Raw genomic sequence first — 20,356 nt, forward strand, 5'->3', positions numbered from 1 at the left:
CAGAAAGATATTGTGAATGCTGCGGCAAATGAACACCACAAAGCTATCATTGTGATCTTGGAGATGACATATTTAGAGTTTATTGATGAGTCTCGTGATGTGTCAATTAAAGAACAAATGGCTATTGTCATACGTTATGTAGATAAAAGGGTCATGTACTTGCGATTTCTGGCATTATACATGTTAGTGACACAACTGCAGTATCACTTAAGATGGCTCTTGAGTCATTATTTTGTCAACATGGATGATTTTGTCAAGATTACGTGGACAAGGTTATGACGGCAAGTAATATGCAAGGAAAATTTAATGGTCTAAAAAGTTTGATTTTATGGAGAATGAATATGCTTATTATGTTCACTGTTTTGCTCACCACTTCAGTTGACACTAGTAGTCGTTGCAAAAAATCACATTTCTATTGCTTTTTTTTCAACTTGGTTACTAATTTGATAAATGTTGTTGGAGGTTCATGTAATGGTCGAGACGCTTCGGAGAGCCAATTTAATAACTTGTTAAAGCACTAGAAATCGGTGAATTAGCAAGGGACGAGGTTTGAATCAAGAGACAGTCTAAAACGAGCTAGTGATACCGTTGGGGCTCGTATTATTATACATTGATCAACTTAATCCTTTTGTTATCCTTTGTGGGTGATGTGCTTGAGGTTATTGAAGAAGATGGTTTAAATCCTGAACAAAAGGGTGAAGCATGTAATCTATTAGATTTAATCTATTCCTTTGATTTTGCATTTAACTTACATATGATGAAAAGTATATTGGCAATTACTAGAGTTGTCACAGCATTGCAGAGAAAGATCAAGACATTGTAAATGTTATGGCCCTAGTCAAAGTTTCCAAACAACGGTTACAATTGTTGAGAGATGAAGGAGACATCTTTGTTGAGTGAAGTTTCTTCATTTTGCCAAAAGGATGATATTGTCATTTGAATATGGATGATATGTTTGCAATTTAAGGCGGCCACAACGGAGAGTTGAGTACATGACAATTTGCATCTATCGAGTTGAATTGTTTTATCTGTGATAGATATGCAACTTCAAGAACTTAACACTCGTTTCACTGAGGTTAGTACCGAGTTGCTTCTTTTCTGACATGTTTAGATCCAAGTAATTCATTCTCGCTTTTGACAAACATAAGTTGATCCGTTTTGCCCAGTTTTATCCTCATCTGATTTCTACATTTGAGTTGATGATACTTGAGAACTAGACTGAGACTTATGTTATTGACATGCGTTCTTGTGATGAATTTGCTAAGTTACAAGGAATTGGTGATTTGGCTAAGAATTTAGTTTGGTTTAAAAAAGACATTTTGTATCCATTGGTGTATAAGCTTGTAAAACTTGCATTTGTGTTTACCAGTTACGATACAACCGTTGAAAGGACTTTTTTTGCAATAATCTTGTGAAAAGTTGGTTACGCAATCGAATGAGAGATCAATGGATGAATGATTGTTTGGTCACCTATATTGAGAAAGATGTTTTGATACATTAATGATAAGATGATTACCAACGTTTTCAGAATATGAAAACTCGTCAAGGACAATTTTAGAAAAATTGTGTTTTTTGAATATAGTTTTGTATTTGTAACTTTGTTGAACACATCCTAATGAAAAAGAAGTATGGTTATGATTGATTAAATTTTTTTTTTTTTTTTTTTTTTTTTGCCCCCACTGAGTGAAATTCCTGGATCCTCATTGCTTATCTTGAGAAAATTATCCTCCTAAATGAGCGGTTTTGCCTAAATTAAAGTCATTCTCAACATTGCAATAGGATGACTTTTTTAACATTATTGTGATTGGATCTCCCACATGCTATGAAAAACTGACAAAGCTATTTTATGTCAAACATAATCTCTCTCTCCTCTCTCTCTCTCTCTATATATAATATATAAGAGAGAGAGAGAGATGTTTCTGCATTGTCTAAATCAAAATCTTAGATCCACCTATATGGACAAATGGGTAATTGGAATTGTTGACAAGTTGATTTCAAACATAATTTCAGTATAATTTTGTTTAAAATTTCTAAATGAGAGAGCTATTAAATGGAATATAACGTTGCCACTTCCTATTAGCATAATCTTTTAGATGAAATAACAACTTTAATAATGGCATCAAAGTCAAAGGTCGAAATTCAGATTCTCATATTTAATTGATAAAAAAAAAAAAAATCAAATTTCTATAAAGTGGTATAGTGGACTTAAAAATAATGTTGAGCTCCTACCTATTAATCTTATTGTTATGAAGTTAATGTTTCACAATTTATTTCCTTTAGAACCTGCTTGAAAATTAACTATAAACTCAGTCTAAGATCTCTCATAAGAAATCAATTTATTTCATTCATTTGTAACATCATAAAAACACTCAGAATAGAAGTTTTGGACTTCTCTTTACAATATTGCAAGGCTTTACATATTGCAAGGCCAGGCGTCGAAACAAGCCCAATGAATAGGCAAACGCCACAGGCTCAAGCAAAATATAACTACTAATTAAACCATGATATAGCCACCACTACGACCTGGCCCAATATTTTTGGGCCTTTTAGGACTCCATTCAACAACATTTTTGTAAAAGCAGCAATAGCTATAGTAAATTTAACTAAATTGTTGAAATTTTCACTGGAGCAAGCAACTATTAGGCTGAACAAAGCCCGAAGCTGCCCATCGGCATGGCTACATGATGCTTCAGCCGGTTGATTGTTGTATGTGAGCTTCACATCCTCCAAGCTTATCCCAAGCATGGATACTGTAACTGCAATCGAACTTTCGGCAACTTCAATAAGAAGTTCCATATCTTAGTAGTCCACATCACTAATTTTAACCCCTGAAGCCTGTTATATAAGATGAATAACAAAAGATTGAAGGTATTAAATTTTTTTTACCAAAAAAAAAAAAGAATGATCTAACACCAATCTAATGCAAGCAAATCATAAAACAAGACATCCGTTTTTGAGAATCACTGTACATATGTCTATTATATCAACGAAAGTCATTATAACTTGTAATATGGTACCTGACCAGGGCATTTTGTTTGTCGGGGTAGTAATTTTGATCAATGACGATGGATTTTGGACATTGTCATGATGGCTGTTGAAAAAGAATGTTCCTAGCGAAACCACTGCTAGGTCTACCCCAAGACTTGATCCTCACTCTATTTTGAGTGCCCGTAAAGTCGCAGTTTTTACTGTCACATTCGCACTCCAGCCTCTTCTTGATCCTTGCCAAGACTACCAATGCTGCACCAATCACGAGATTACCAATTTTAGCTACAAGTATAAAGAAAAAAAAAATGATTATAAAAAATTTACCTGATGCCATGCCAGGGCCACAAGCAACATTTCAATCCATAAATTAGTGCACCAGCCAATTGATACACAATCATCACCGGTCCCAATCCTGGAGTTCATGATTGTGACATCGCTAGAGATTGAACATGAATTCCATCGGTGTTAGGGCTGATGCCGAGGCTGAAACCTTAACCCCTTGCGCTTTCACGTTGTTGCGCCATTAATAACAATGTGAAACATCTGACTATTAAAGATGTTAATCCATTTATGACAATATTGTTCGAGTTGCTAAACTCCAGTGTCTGCACATAAACACAAAAAAAATTAACAAAGCGCTCGTTAATTATAAAAATATTTACAAGTAATTGATTATCTAAGAATCTTCGACTTACCGTGGCACCACTGGGGCAACTCTTGCCAGTCTTCTTGCAGGTCCACAAGCCAGCACCTTGACCATCAGAGTGCCACCATTAATAGAAACTCCATTAACATGTTCAAACATAAGCCATTTCCAGCTTTCCAATACATTATAATCTGATGGAGCCACAAGAGTGCATCAATACGTATAACAATATCTTGTTATTGCATTGGCCTTTAAACTCAACTTTGCCTAGCAAGAACCTCCCGTTGGCACATAAACGGTGGCAGCCTCGTCGAGCCACAGGCTTTACTCCAGGCATCAAGAAATGCTTTTGAAGAATCAGTTTTGCCATCGGATTCGGCTCCTAAACTGAGCACATTGTAGTACACAGATTTCCAAAGATGAATCAAAGAAAGGATCAAGAAAAGCACTAAAAGAACAAAAGAACTCGTCGGTTTTGCCATTTCTTCTCTCGGAGACAAAAAAGAGAGCTGTTAATTGAAAAGTTTGAGAGTTGAACGTGTAGAATTGTGCTGAAATGGTTGAATTTAAGCGGTATTTATAGGTTTTTGAATGGAAGTAAGAGAAGAACATAGCATCAATTTAAAGCATCAGCGCCGAGCTTTGCATGAACTATTGAGAAACGTACTTGGAACTGGATTATTGCGCATGAGGTGTGAGAATATTTCAAAGGTGGTTATAAATTAAGCCGCCATGCATCAGGATTATTTCTTCTTTTGCTTTAGCAATAAAGTCCAATCCTCGATTTCGCCAATCTTTTCATTTCTAACGATATTGTCCTTAACTTCTTGTTTCCTTGAATTTTCAAGTACCATTTTTACTATGTTTCCATAAGAGAATGATGTTTTAGGCTCTTGGCATCCAAACCAACAAGACTTGTTAACTTGCTAAGTCGAGTGATCACTACTCTTCCTGTGAAACATGAGGTTTTTTTTTTTAATTATTCAATGTGAGACTTTGGACAACATTTGCCATAACTTCTCTTCATTTGAAATTATTTAATAGCCAAAAATAAAATTAGTGGGTTGTTCAATGCCATGCTAACAAGTTTTTTCTTATCCATCGAAGTTAAATTGCTTAAAATGTAAATCTATACATAAATTTTATTTGCTTCTAACTAAATTCTATTGCAACTTAATCAAATACATCGTGATTTTAATCTAATGGTACATCTACATAATTTATAAACCGCACAGATTGCTTGAGTATACGTATAGTTATAAATGCATGCAACCTTCTAATTATATATATATATATAATTATGTAATAATTTAAAACTTAGGTCATCCATTTATGTTTTGACACCTAAAGTACATATTTTAAATAAATAAATGAACAATAAATAAAATGGTTGAGTGATCATAATAAATTAAATTTGTATTTCCATGTTCTGATTGGCTTGCTTCAGGGCATGAATTGGGGGTGCTTCTCGGGCATCCAAATGGCCAACCAGAGAATTAGTAAACAATCCCCTAGTAACAATTCACTCTTTCTTGTTTATTCTTTATTATGAAATGAATTAATATATTTTTCTTTGTTTTTTAATCTCTCTACTTAATTGCTCTATCATAATCTACTTTCATACCAGTATTAATCTCTTTCTTCTGATATCACGCTGACAAAGCAGGATTCTCATCTAAATTATGAATCTATTAATGGTCGATATAAGGCTTAATTGCTGCGAGATTATTCCTTTAAAGTTGAACATAACTTTAGAAATTTTTGGTAAAAGTAATACTTATACAATATAATAAAAATGGTGGATACTATAACTTTAGTCAATGGTCGTTATACATTTTCATATGGCAGTTGAGTTAGTTGAATACAGTCACTTTCTACTGAAATTTGTTATTAGAAGAAGCAATTTACTAATAAATCATGTTTTATTAAAATGTATACGTCTGAGTCCCAGTAATAGATGTATAATATATTTTTTTTTTTCTTTCGGTGCAGAATTTGCCATGGATATAGACCTGATTATACTTATTGATAACTTAGTAAATTGGTTAACTAATTACACGTAATATAATTAATTAATGTTTAATGACTATATAATTAACTAAAGTTTCTCTACTTCATTCTGACGAAATATTGCAAAGATTTGAAAATTTCTTGGAAATTTTCATGTAATTTTCAGAGGCTGTAGAGAGATTGAAAATTAATGAAATATACTGTGTTACCCTAATAGCTCTTGCAGTAATGAAGGATCTCTCTTAACGGAACGGTTACTGTATTTAAATTAAATTAAGTTTAAATTATATTTGCATTTTCCAACAAGCAATTGACATGGATTAATTTTAAAGTCCTTCGGCGTGCGTAATCCCAACAAACAATTGACAGGTTATTAGTGTTCTTGTACAGATTTCAAGATCGAGTTTAGAGAAGTTTTTCATTACAAATCAATATAATCTCTCTTTATCTTAGTTTCACCTAAATTGAAATAATTTTATGATAATTATTCAAAAACTGATACGGGCGATAAAGTAATTTTATAAAATATTTCTTTCAATATATAACTAATATTAGCAATTTATAACTAGCGAAGTCATAGTTCTCAGGATTGCCTGCATTTTTCAAGTTTTCACGATTTTGAATACAAGATTTTATCTGAATTTTGTTTTTTTATGTTAGATTATACTAACGACAGAGGCAAACCTATGAATTTTATTTTAGGAGGGGCAAATGAAAATAATGTAATATAAACAACAAAAAAGTAATAATGGGATCAAATCTAAAAACATTAACAAATATCGAGTGATTAAAGTTAAAATAAATAAATAAATGAAAAATAACTTCAGTGGGTCACCAACCCCATCATTATAACTTGGGCTGCCCTATTTGGTGAGCGATTCTGGTACCCTTCATTTTTCGGAAATTGAAACCAGAATTAGAACCACAGTGCAGGTTCCCAAAAAAGGAATCAGATTCGAAACCTGAACCTGAAATGCAAATTCGGTTCCTTACCCGGTACCCTATAAAAAATTACCCCTATTAGTTTAAAAAATGAAAAAATATCTTAAAAGTTTATAAAATAACCCTAACAAATTAAGAAAACCTATTTAGTAGTTTTCAACTTTTATTCCTCATTCATTTTATCCATGTGACTCATAAATCCTCTAATCTTTAGGCAAACTTGAATTCAATCAATTTATCACAATTCATATAAAATTTCTCATTCAAAACCAAAACACAAACAGGTTTCAAGCAGGGTACCCGTGTTCCGATTCCAATTTCAGTTCAGAAACCTTAGGAACCAAACTAGGACCGCAATGTCAGTTCTAATAAAAGGGAACCAAAACCACCTACATAGTGTCGAGTTAGGTTGGTTTGGTTTTGGTTCTGTTCTACCTGCTACCCTGCTCCCCCTCTACCCATAACTGACAAAAATTTATTGTAGCCCACAGACAAAACTAGAAAGTTTTTTCAAATGGAAGAAAAATAGTGAAAAAATAGAGAAAGCTAATGGATGTTAATTTTTACAAAAAAACAATTGTACAAATTATAATTATTATTTTGACTTTGAGATATTTTAAATAACTAACATATATAATAAATTATAATTTTTATAAAAAAAAAACTATTTTTGTTTACCAAAAATTTGACCAGGTTAGAGCTCGAGGGAGCCAAGGACCCCCTGGCTTTACGCTGTTACAGTAAATGGTTATATTTGTATAAACTACAGTAAATGAAGTCTGTGTTTTTTCCGCAGGATAGATGATTATATTTGTAATATTGTTTTTTTATGATATGAATGTCCTCACCACATTATTACTATTGTATATGTAGCGTATTGAACCAAACTCATGGCTGATTTAATGAAAGTGATGGTCATAAATCTGATGCTACATTTCCAAATTAACAAAAATTGCCTGAAACATGGCAGCCCCAAAACAAGGCAACCTGTATTTACGACCGTAGCAATTAATTCACAATCCAACCACGTTGAAGACATTGACCAAGCGTACATTTATACTGTCTAAACATGTATTATGTATATAATGTTTGTTTTTCTACAAGAGAATGAAATAATATATATTTTATGTATCGAACATGTGAGCCTAGCAAATCCGGGAGCTGCAATATTTCATCAAATCTCACCTTGGAAAATCGAGCAAGCAATCATTGTATTAAATATAATAAGGGTAGCCGAAATCTGATCCGGAATACTGCAATATCTAGAGAGACAGAAAAGGTGTTTAGAGGGAAGAAAATTATATTTTGACGATAGGTTGATGTAATATATATGTATTTCGATCAAAAAATCTTTAATTAAATTATTGAAGGACCGCCGCCGATTAGTACCCCCCTTTTGCTCCAGTCCATGTTCCATGCAATAAAATTTCGCTTCCTTTTTCATGGCTTGCGCAATAACCATATCTGAATTTTAGTTAATTTTAACTATGAGTTTACATCGAATAATTTAAAATATAAATTATACTAATTTACAAATTTCTATATTTAAATGGAGGTGATACAGAATGAATAAAATACTCAATAATAGTAGTAATCACGTGAAAAAGAAGAATGCTACTATCAATGTCTTTTTCACTCTTTTTATGTGTAAAAGAAAAAATATAGTAATGTTACATCAGTTTGATAAATTGAAGAATTGTATACATAATTGGTATGTGTAACGCTATTTGGATGAAGCATTAAGCATACATTTTCATAATATAAGTTTTAGACAATGAATCAATGCCATCGAATGGTTAAAGTTGTTGAATTGCACTGAAAAATCACTTTAAACTCTCTTGTTTGTCCATTGATTACATTGGATAATAGATAGGATTTATTTTAAATCTCTATTAAAAATTTATAATACCGCGTAATACTACGTTCATAAACTCTTCTTATAACTTTCTCTCTAATACGATGTGACAGTTCGCAATTGATCAATTTGTCCATAGGTTGCCTGCCCAATAAGGATTCCGTTTGACTAATTACAAACTGTCACATCGTATTTGTAAGAGAAAGTTTATAAGAATGGTTTGTTAGTGTATCTTATTGATAATACCCTCACCCAAGACAAAAAATTATAAAATACTTGTATCAAAATTTATTTTATTCTAGCATAGATGCAGTAGCCCACATCGTAAAATTATAAAACTATCTCCATCAAGCCATGTCCTAGAAGAAAGGTCGCAGCTTGTCTGCCGCAAATCAAGACTCACGAATATAGACAAAACAAAATCCATGAAACCTGCCAAACTCCACACCTTTTAGTTCATTTTTGTCTGGTTAAAATTGCTTGTGGCTTATGTGTTTCTAGAATTGTTATATACATAGTATACTGATTAGAGTGTCTAGATTGATGATTGTGGGAGTTTTGTTATTTGGTAGTGTTGCCGTAAAGAACACTATTCTTTTCCCAGCAAATAGAATAATATTTTCAAAATTGCGATGTTTTAACATGATTATTAGAGTAGAGGTTATAAGATCAAAACTTTTACAGATAAATTTGTTCGTTGTTTGATATGAAAATGTAAAAGAACATTCTAAATTAATTTATCAAAAGGGTTTAATATACAAGAATATCTCAGTCAAACATATACTTTGAATAAGGGTATTTTTGAGTTTTCAACATTTAGATAAGCCAAAAAGAGTAAAATAACTTATTTAGAATCCTATAAATACTTTTGATATAATCAAACAATCTAAAAAAATATTAAAATTGTTATAGCTAGCTTTAAATAAGCTATTTTGGCCAGTAGATAAGTCTAACCAAACACGACTATGTTGTATACGCAGATACAAGACTTTATAAAAAAACTTTTTAACTGTAATATTATTTTAAAATAAAATAAAATTATTTTACTGGAAATAGTACTTCAATTATATGTTGAAATTCAACTAGCACTTTCAAAAAAAAAAAGAAAGAATATCATATATCTACAAAGGAAGTTTTTGATAGAACCAGAGTAGTACACGTTTAAACTTTCCAAATTAAAATTCAAATTTATATTTGTTTTCTTCGAACCTATTGGAATAAATTTCAAAAGAAAGGAATGGAGCTTCTTTAGGAGAGTAGGCTTTTTATTCATTTATTTATTTATTATTTTTTGTCTTACTGAACTGAATTCACCCACTCAAGCTCACCTTTAGTGTTAAATTGTCACTACCAAGAAAAAAATTCTTCTGTTATCCCAGCCCAACCCTTTTGAAAATTAAATATTGACAAGCTTACGTTTCAATTTATTGAACGAACCAATAAAAGAAATATATTTTATCAGGATCAGGATTCTTCCTTCGTATGAATTCAAATATGGCTTTTATAAAATTTTTTTTATTTTGGTAGTTACGAAATGAAAGATAGTAGGTAATAAATCTAAACCTAAATAAACAAAAATGCATGAGTGTCATTAATTAGATCCTTCGAAGCTCAGAGAAAATCATGAAGATTAGATCCTAATGAAAATTCCAACCTTCTCTTAACGTATTAACTACACTGATCGTGGAGGTATTGAGCTTGTGCCTTTTTAAAGCAAATATACGCCTATAACTTAACATTATTCGGAAAACAAGAAGTTCAAGCACTTTTTTCACTTTCTGAATTTATTATATTATGAAAATTTTCATTTCAAGCAACCATCTACGTGTGCACTTGTCCTTTATGTATTGTCTTTTTTGAACTCAATAATACAAACTCTATTCCAGGCCTCTAATTGTTTTCCTTTGTTGAAATCCCACTTTTAGTAAGAACAATACGTGTTAAAATTAAAGATATCAAAAAGTAAAATCACATTTACAAATTTGCATGTTATCAAAATGAAACAGTATAAGAACACATGTCCACATGCATGGTTGAAAGTAAATCAAAAAGTAAAGATATATATAAGATAACGTTTTCGTTTTCATGTAAAATATGAAAATAACAATAATTATCATGCTAAGTTTCCAGCCCGCTTAAAAGTTTAGTTTGTAGATGAGTTTAACCTATATTAGACCAATATACCTACTAACATCAAACTTAATTTTTTTTTTTTTCATTTTTTTTATCCAATTGTATGTGGGATTTGAACTTGAGACTTTGGCTCATATTATGTTTGTTTGAAGAATTTGATATTTCAATTCATTTATTACTATTACAAGTTATAGACATTATATAAAGAAAATACATTCATTAATCTCTTAACTATGTCAATAATGTTACACAATAATTAACATAATAAGAGATTACCATAACAAGAGTATCCTAAGACTAATAAAATAGGAGATTTTAAATATTTAGTAAATCTCATATATATATATAACTCACATGTTTGTACATAAAAAAAAAAAAAAAAAAAAAAAAATTCATATACTTATGCATAAAAAGAGCAAATGATCTAATATTCCAATGAATTGACTCAACGAAATTTATTTGACAAGCAACGATAGACAGACTATTCGACAACATGCTATCTGTGTAAATGTTGAAAATGGACAACACGCTACTTCGAATTTCCTGTTGTGCGGACCTGCTTTTAAGCCTATAAATACTCCATGCAATAGCCATTTCAACTCCATCCCTAACCTCAAACTCTCCTCAATTTCCTATTCTTTTCTTCAGTCTCCTTAATCATCAAGAAAATTAATGGCAAAACCCATGAGTCTCTCTTTCTTTTCTTATTTCAATCCTCTCCGTTACTTCATCTTTAGCAAGTCCTGTGACCTACGATGTGTGTCAGTTTAGGAGCCAAAGCCGATGGCAAAACTGACTCAACACAAGCTTTTTTAGCTGCATGGACTAAATCCTGTGGCTCGACGGCCGCCACCATTTACGTGCCACAAGGGAGGTTCTTGCTGGGCAAAGTTGAGTTTTAAGGCGAATGCAAGAACATGATATTACCCTACGTATTGATGGCACTCTTGTGTCTCCATCAGATTATAACGTTATTGGAAATGCTGACAACTGGATTCTCTTTGAACATGCTATGGCGTTTCTATTAATGGTGGCACTCTTATGGCCAAGGTACTCTTGTGGACTTGTAAGAAGACAGGGAAAAGTTGCCCCATGGTGCCACGTAAGTTTAAAGATTGATGTTAAGTACTAGTGTCTTCCATTTTGGGTAAATTTATTATCTTAACAAGCTTCCATTCTTGGTTTAATGTGCAGACGCTGGAATTCAGTACTCGAACAATATGTGATAAATGGATTGACATCGTTGAATAGCCAGATGTTTCATATTGTTATCATGGATGCACAATGTGAAAGCCCAAGGGGTTAAGGTTTCAGCCTCAGGCAACACCCTAACCCGATGGAATTCACTCTCAAGATCTAGTAAAAGAATAACATATTAAAAGCGATGCATTGAAACCAAACATATAGAAACAAAATATATGTACATGATACATTGAAACCAAACATGTAGAAACAAAATGACATCTAAAGATGGAATCGTATTGTAGGTAAACCAAACATATAGAGTCAATGCAGGCCAAAAAGAAGAAGTGCAGGATGTAGGTAAGGCAGTGAGCCTAGATGGAATATCCAGCTGATAGAGACCTCCTTTAAGGCCCCCTTGCAGTAACATGGCTCTTGTTGACTTGTCCTTAACAACACAAGTGTTAGCATCAAACTCAACAATGACATTATTATCCTTTGTAAACCTAGATATACTAAGCAAGTTTTTTGTAATTTTTGGAACACAAAGTATATTTTTAAGGTAAAGACATTTAGAATGTAAGTTTCTTGAGAAGGAAGAATAACCAGTATGGGAGATAGGAAAGTACTCACCACTGCAAACTTGGAGTTGTTCCTCACCCTCATAATTCTTGCAATTTGTCAAGTGTTTCAGGTTGGATGTTACATGATCTATTGCCCCAGAGTCCATGTAGCAGGCTGGATCTATTGGGGTGAATGCTGTGGCCAAGGAATGAGCTTGTTGATTGTGAAATGTTTCTAGATTGGTATAAGAACCACCAAACTATTGATTGTGAAATGTTGTTGCATTGGTATAAGAACCACCAGACTATTGATTGTGAAATGCTACTGGATTAGTGTAAGAGACACCAGATTGTGTAACTACACCATTGTCACCAAGAAATGCAGAGGAAATTGGTCTAGTTTGAACCAAGTTTGCTTGGCTGTTTATTCGTATTTGTTAACTAGGAACTGAAAAGGTTTGGGATGAACCAAAACTGGGTTTTGCAAATTCTGCAGAGGAGCTGTAATTTTGCTGCTAGTCTGGTTGAAAAGTGGTGTTTATGTTGTGTTGGGAACTGCCAGAGCTGACCAAAGTTGTAGGGTTTTTAAAAGAGATATTGTGGGAGTTGTGCTGAGAGGATGGATCATCATAAAAGGGGTTGTGATGTGTTTGAGAGGTAGCCAATCCAGCTTGAACAGCACCATTGTAGGCTGAATTATATCTATGGTAGCATTGAATGGTTGAGTGTCCAGCTTTGTTATAGACCTGACATATAATTTTTTCTCTCCTTGATCCTCTACCTCTTCCATACACAATAGAGCCAGGAGGTCTAGGACTAAAGGTACTATGGGCAAGATAAGGGGTGAATGAGTGATTAGAAGTTGGAGCATTATACGGTTGATGAGGAACATTATAAACTAGAAATTGTGGAGCAGGGGAAGCTATATAAGGTGGTGGTGTACGTGGTGCTACAAAGGGTGGTGATGTAGTATACATTTGTGGACAATGAGGATTTCCAAAGGATATTAAAGAGGGTGTACTACAACTCATATTTTCAGAAGTTTTCTCAAAGTTGGAGTTGGATTGCATATTAGTTCTAGAGACACTATAACAACTTGGATTGTTGATCAAAGCAACATTTGCTGAAGTGTTGTATAGGTCCACAGAATTAAATTTCTCTAGCCTTATCTCGTATTTTTGCAACAAGAACTGTGCCTCTTGTAAAGTAATTGAATCAACCTTTGACTCAATTCTAGAGGTAAGTGTAACAACAGCGGCATCATATTCAGGGCCTAATCCATCCAATACATATTGCAATAAATCCTCATCAGAAACAATTAGTCCACTAGTAGCTAAGTTCTCCGCAATTTCTTTCATTTTCTTTACATAATCACCAATACTTAGGTTTCCTTTGTGAGTAGTTTGGAGCAAGTTCTTAAGATGCAAAGCCCTAGCTTTATAATTTGTAATGAACTCATTCTCTATGGCTAACCAAATTTCAATAGAGACTTTACATTTGGACACATAACAGAGCATGCTTTTGGAGATTGAGGCTAGCAACCAACTTACTAGACATTTAACAATCCTTTTTCCACTTTATGTAAGTTGGATTAAGACTTTCACCAACAGTACTAGTACTTGTTTTTAGCTGACCTAACTCAGATTCGAGTTCAGAATCACAAATTAAAATAGGAGGAGGACAGGAAACTCTACCTAATAGATGATCTTCTAATTCGCGAGATCCAACGGCAAACAAGACCTGGGAGTTCTAGAATCGATAGTTGTTCCTTGTTAGTTTAGGACTAATCACTTGTAAATTTGAAGCCAGAGCTGAAGTGGTTCGACTTTGCATCTCAGGCACTATTCTTCCTACACCGTTAAGCGAAGGAGATGAGTTAGGATTTGAAGCCATTTGAAGTGAGTCAAGGCTCTAATACCATGTGAAATGTTCTTAGGGTTTCAAGAGAAAAATGAAAAATGCAAAAGAGAAATGAAGGTTAAGCTGTTTATTTAATTGAGAGCAATAGAGAGTGAATTAGTACAGTGAAAAACATGATACATATATTGAGCTGAAGCTTGCTAAAGCTAACTGCTTATCAACAGATCTTCTAAGTTCAAAACGACATCACTTTGTGAAAGTTCAGTTGGCTCCTGGTGGTTGAGACTCTTACACTTGCATACCTGTTTTGGTCAACAATGCCTTGCGAAACTTTGTCACATTTAATTAGTTTCTCCATTAGTGGACTTCTTTGTCACATTTAATATTACCTTTCTTAATCAATCCTTCTACTATTTAAGGTTTTCACTTCTATACCTATCTGAACGCAAGGACAAGCTTCTGCCATATGTCAAATCAATGATGGTAGGATGCCTGATTTAATTCGTTTCTACTGTGAACAATTGACAATCATAGGATAATTACTTGATTTAAAATTGAATGAAGTTACGCTATCGTAATGATTTAGTTTTGAATACTAATTTTGGGGCTGTTTGTTTTTTTATCTTAAGTCTGAATGTAACCAAGAGCATGGGCATTATTCTGGTTGCTAGAAATACTGTTGGCACTAAAAGGATAAAGTGTCCAGGAAGAAAGGGAAGAATGGTTGTGATTTTGAAGACTGGTTTTCCATTTGAGAAGAGCAAGTGCTTCCTCAGTAGAATTGTGTGCAACCATAATCGAGAAATTTAAGAAAACAAAGAGCTAGATGAAGGAAAAAAGAGAGAAAGCTATATTGAATATTGTTATGCCTGAAAAGTTAGGGCTAATGTGGACTCTCGTTAGCAAGAGCCAATCAGGGTTCAGGAAGGTTTTGTGTCATCCAAGCACTGCCACATCACGCATTGACGCAAGGGGTATGGTTCCTATCAGTGTAATAGGTCAGTACCAAGCTTGCGAGTGGTTAGGGATTATCCGCCTATCCAAACCCTATGCAATTTGAGGATATTTCTCGTGCAAATAACCAATGGGACACAAAGAAGGATTTGCACGGCAGCTACCACTTGCAGACTTATAATCATTATCTTGAACTCTCCCACTGTAAATAGAGGACATCCCTCTCGTCTACGGGATTGGATAATCTTAGTCTAAAATAACTTACACATTCTCTCTATCTTTTTGTATTCTCTCTAGATTATAACTCAGCTCGTTTTACGCGACTTGATTTTACCCATCCATTAATACAATAACAATGGACGTAGGATTCGCTTTTGAGTATCTGAACCGCTTTAAATATCGCTTCTCATTCATTGTTTCATCTCATGTTTCCTTATCACGTGTGATTTCTAAGTCTACTTAGCACTTTGTACGTGCGAGTCGTTGGTGTCAAAATCAAGTATCAACAAAAATGAAGGTTGATGGCTCCATATTTGGTGTTATAATTCATAATCCTGATACTTATCTTCAGTGGCGGATTTAATTAATGACAAGTGGGGACCACGGCCCCCACTTAAACTTTAAAAAATTTCAGATTCTATATATATTTATATTTATTTGCATTTTGCCCCCTATAAGACTTTGACATTTTGCCCCCTATAGAACTTTGACATTTTGGGAAAAGAACAGATTTTGTTTTTGATTTTTGAACTCTTACCAGTTACCAGAACAACAACACATGCCAAGAACCTCTCTTCCCTCTTTCTCTCATTGTGTAGGTGCTCTAAAGACTAAACTCTCAATTCTCTCTCACCGAACTCTCCTTCCAAGTCTGAACCAACACTACTTTTCATCAATTTATCAAAAGGTAATGTCCCTAATCCTAAATCCCTAATTTTCTCTATTCAATCAATGTTTTACAATTTTAGAACTTTTGTTATTGCATTTTTCCAATAAAATTGAGTATTATATATTTAGAATTTGAGATTTGAAGTATAACTAAACTTGAATCCTACTCCTAATGGCCAACCAGAGTCGTTGAAGGGCCCTTACCATTTAGCCAATGCGACAATGCCCAAACGTTTTTGAGACACAAGGGTGATTCTGTAAACCTATTGGCAACCCACACTAGCTGACACTAGATATCAGAAGTCTCTCTGCAAACTGTAGTACCTTTCCCCTGTTGTTTCTCCCTTATAGTAAAATATTCCTAAGAAGCAATATGTCCCAGCAAGAGACTAAGAGTAGTGTAAAAGAATCCAAGCCTGAATTTCCCATATAGTATAATATTCTTAATTGAATGATTTTAAGAGATAACGTTATCCATAAATCAAATTGAATGATTTAGTGATGATATCTTTATGTTCATGAGATGACAATGAATCTGTTTATAATTAGGTTGTTTGTTGTTGATTATTGTTTATGTTTAGTAAAAAAACTGCACAAAATATTTATTAAAAAAAATAATAAAAAAAATAAAAAAAAAAAANTGATATTTTTACAAATAAAAATGAGGACGTATTTATGTATTTTAGTTTCTATTTAACTTGAATGAGAATAAATAAAGTATTTGCTTGAGGAACTTCATAATTCCGAAGCGTGAAACATGAGCTCTATATTCCTAATCGAATAAAATATTCTCTCTTGATATGTCTTTGTGGACAAATATTAGTGGAGAGCACACAATCATGGTGAATGTAAGACAAGGCATGCAATACTTCTCACCACTTCTTTTGCTTCTCCTTCGTTAGAATAAATCTAAGTCATCTTGAGCTGATTGAGAGATTTTTAGAGTAGTTTCGATGCTTTAAGCAAATCCTAAGCCTACTGTTATTTTATTATTCTCTAACTATTTTTCTAATATCGCTTATAAAGCATATAAAGATGGAATAATATTTTGTCTGCAGAGAAAAATTATAGTTGAAGCTTGAATATATGCCCAACTCACATATATTTAGCCTCCTCTTCCATGAAGATAGCTGCTCATTTATACCCTTGAGTTTAATATAACGAGTGTTTTTGCAAGTTGTTTTGACACGTGGAAAACTCTCATTCATCATGATCCTTTATTTTGATAAAGTTGGGACATGTGTTATATAATATCTTTTTGAGGTAATTTGGGCTTTGATAACTAATACCATTGTCTTTGGTTGCTTGCTAAACTTTGATTGATGAGACTAGCAACTCATTCTGATTGGTGGTGTTAATGTCAGTATAATTTTATCCATAACAACAATAAACCATCTTAGGTTATATGAAAAAACAAAACCAGGCTTAAAAAGATAATTGCAATAAAGCAACATTAAAAAAATTAAAAAAAAAAAAACTGAAGAAATTTAAAGTTAAGAAAAAATAATTTAAAAAAAACTAATCCCATCTTATCTTCTTCTCAAACAAATCTAATGGGTTTCAGTTATTATTTAAGTAGAATCAAGAATAAATGAAGTATTTACACTGTTTATTGGCGTGTAGTAACAAAACTTGACTAACAACCGGAACCTTAAGTTTTTCTATATTTTCCACAGACATTTTATTGAAAAGGTGAATTTTATGCTCATGTGAAAGTCACTGTCTTGTATTGCACTAACATATGTTGAGAAAATTATCCTCCTAAATGAGCGGTTGTGCTTAAATTAATTATACAATAGTGCAACAGGGATGACTTTTTTAACATTTAATTGTGATAGGAACTCCCAATATGCCGTGAAATGTTGACAAAGCCGATTTTAAACCAAACATAATCTCATATATATATATATATTATAAATATATATATATATATATTTATATATATATAATATATATGAGAGAGAGAGAGAGAGAGAGAGAGAGAGAGAGAGAGAGAGAGAGAGAGATGTTTCTTCTGCATTGTCTGAATCAAAATCTTAGATCCACCTATATGGACAAAGATGGGTAATTGGAAATGTTGACAAAGTTGATTTCAAACATAATTTGAGTATAATTTTGTTTAAAATTTCTAAATGAGAGAGCTATATTAAAATGGAATATAACGTTAGCCACTTCCTATTAGCATAATCTTTTAGATGAAATAACAACTTTAATAATGGCATCAAAGTCAAAGGTCGAAAGTTCAGATCCTCATATTTTAACTGAATAAAAAAAAAAAAAATCAAATTTCATATAAAGTGGTCTATTGGACTTAAAAATAATGTTGAGCTCCTATCTATTAACTTATTATGTTATGAAGTTTAATGTTTCACAAATTTGTTTCCTTTAGAACCTGCTTGAAAATTAACTATAAACTCAAGTCTAAAGATCTCTCATAAGAAATCAATTTATTTCATTCATTGTGTAACATCATAAAAACACTCAGAATGAGAAGTTTTCGACTTCTCTTTACAATATTGCAAGGCCAGGCGTCGAAACAAGCCCAATGAATAGGCAAACGCCACAGGCTCAAGCAAAATATAACTACTAATTAAACCGCAATGATATAGCCACCACGTACGACACTGGCCCAATATTTTTGGGCCTTTTAGGACTCCATTCTACAACATTTTTGTAAAAGCTAGCAATAGCTATAGTTAATTATAACATAACAATTGTATGAAATTTTCACTGGAGCAAGCAACTGTTAGGCTGAACAAAGCCAGAAGCTGACCCATCGGCATGGCTACATGATGCTTCAGCTGGTTGATTGTTGTATGTGAGCTTCACATCCTCCAAGCTTATCCTAGAGCATGGACACTGTGAACTGCAATCGAACTTTATGGCAACTTCAGATGCAGAAGTTCCATGAATATCTTGGTATGTCACATTACTAATTTTAACCCCTAAAGCCTGTTATATAAGATGAATAAACAAAAAGATTAAGGGTGTATTAAATATTTTTACAAAAATTGCAAAAAAAATGATCTAAGCACCAATCTAACTGCAAGCAAATCATAAAACAAAGACATCCGTTTCTGAGAATGACTATACATATGTATATTAATTTCACAAAAGTCATTATAACTTATAATATCGTACCCGATCAGGGCAATTTTTGTTGTCGGGGCGGTAATTTTGATCAATGACGATAGGATTTTGGACATTGTTCATGATGGCATGTTGAAAAAGAATGTTCCTAGCGAAACCACTGCTAGGTCTACCCCAAGACTTGATCCTCACTCCATTTTGAGTGCCCGTAAAAGTCGCAGTTTTTACTGTCACATTCTGCACTCCAGCCTCTTCTTGACCCTTGCCAAGACTACCAATGCTGCACCAAATCACGAGATTACCAATTTTAGCTATAAGTATAAAGAAACAAAAAACAAAAAATAAAATAAAATAGATTATACTCTATAAAAATTTACCCGATGCCATGGCCAGGGCCACAAGCAACATTTTCAATCCATAAATTAGTTGCACCAGGGCCAATTGATACACAATCATCACCGGTCCCAATCCTGGAGTTTATGATTGTGACATCGCTAGAAGATTGAACATGAATTCCATCGGTGTTAGGGCTGATGCCCGAGGCTGAAACCTTAACCCCTTGCGCTTTCACGTTGTTGCAGCCATTAATAACAATGTGAAACATCTGGCTATTTAAAGATGTTAATCCATTTATGGCAATATTGTTCGAGTTGCTAAACTCCAGTGTCTGCACATAAATACAAGAAAAATTAACAAAGGGCTCGTTAATTATAAAAATATTTTACAAGTAATTGATTATCTAAAGAATCTTTCGACTTACCGTGGCACCACTGGGGCAACTCTTGCCAGTCTTCTTGCAGGTCCACAAGCCAGCACCTTGACCATCAAGAGTGCCACCATTAATAGAAACTCCATTAACATGTTCAAACATAAGCCAATTTCCAGCATTTCCAATAACTTTATAATCTGATGGAGCCACAAGAGTGCCATCAATACGTATAACAATATCATTGTTATTGCATTGGCCTTTAAACTCAACTTTGCCTAGCAAGAACCTCCCCGGTGGCACATAAACGGTGGCGGCCTCGGTCGAGCCACAGACTTTACTCCATGCATCAAGAAATGCTCTTGAAGAATCAGTTTTTCCATCCGATTTGGCTCCTAAACTGAGCACATTGTAAGTCACAGGAATTGCCAAAGATGAATGAAAGAAAAGGATCAAGAAAAGCACTAAAAGAACAAAAGAACTCATCGGTTTTGCCATTTCTTCTGTTTGAGAGTTTAAGGTGTAGAATTGTGGGTTGA

General features: G+C 33.3%; 1 protein-coding gene and 1 pseudogene across 1 annotated transcript; both read right to left on the bottom strand.

Moving 5' to 3' along the window:
- Positions 1 to 2,620: 2,620 nt before the first annotated feature.
- Positions 2,621 to 4,116, bottom strand: LOC116115945 (annotated as a pseudogene).
- Positions 4,117 to 18,507: 14,391 nt separating this feature from the next.
- LOC116115915 (polygalacturonase-like) lies at positions 18,508 to 20,315 on the bottom strand. The gene is made up of 4 exons (XM_031402048.1): positions 19,872 to 20,315; positions 19,489 to 19,778; positions 19,163 to 19,391; positions 18,508 to 18,973 (listed from the first exon to the last, which is right to left on the bottom strand). The coding sequence occupies exons 1-4, from the start codon at positions 20,313 to 20,315 to the stop codon at positions 18,749 to 18,751; spliced, it is 1,188 nt and encodes a 395-aa protein (XP_031257908.1). The 3' UTR covers positions 18,508 to 18,748.
- Positions 20,316 to 20,356: the final 41 nt, after the last annotated feature.

This window comes from Pistacia vera, unplaced genomic scaffold (assembly GCF_008641045.1).
Source record: "Pistacia vera cultivar Batoury unplaced genomic scaffold, PisVer_v2 Contig757, whole genome shotgun sequence".
Taxonomy (NCBI): Eukaryota; Viridiplantae; Streptophyta; class Magnoliopsida; order Sapindales; family Anacardiaceae; genus Pistacia; species Pistacia vera.

Coding starts and splice junctions, on each gene's coding strand:
- LOC116115915 (XM_031402048.1), bottom strand. CDS start 20,315: ATGGCAAAACCGATGAGTTCTTTTGTTCTTTTAGTGCTTTTCTTGATC. Junction 19,392..19,488: donor GGCCCTGGCCATGGCATCGG/GTAAATTTTTAT, acceptor GATTTGGTGCAG/CATTGGTAGTCTTGGCAAGG. Junction 18,974..19,162: donor ACAAAAATTGCCCTGATCGG/GTACGATATTAT, acceptor CTTATATAACAG/GCTTTAGGGGTTAAAATTAG.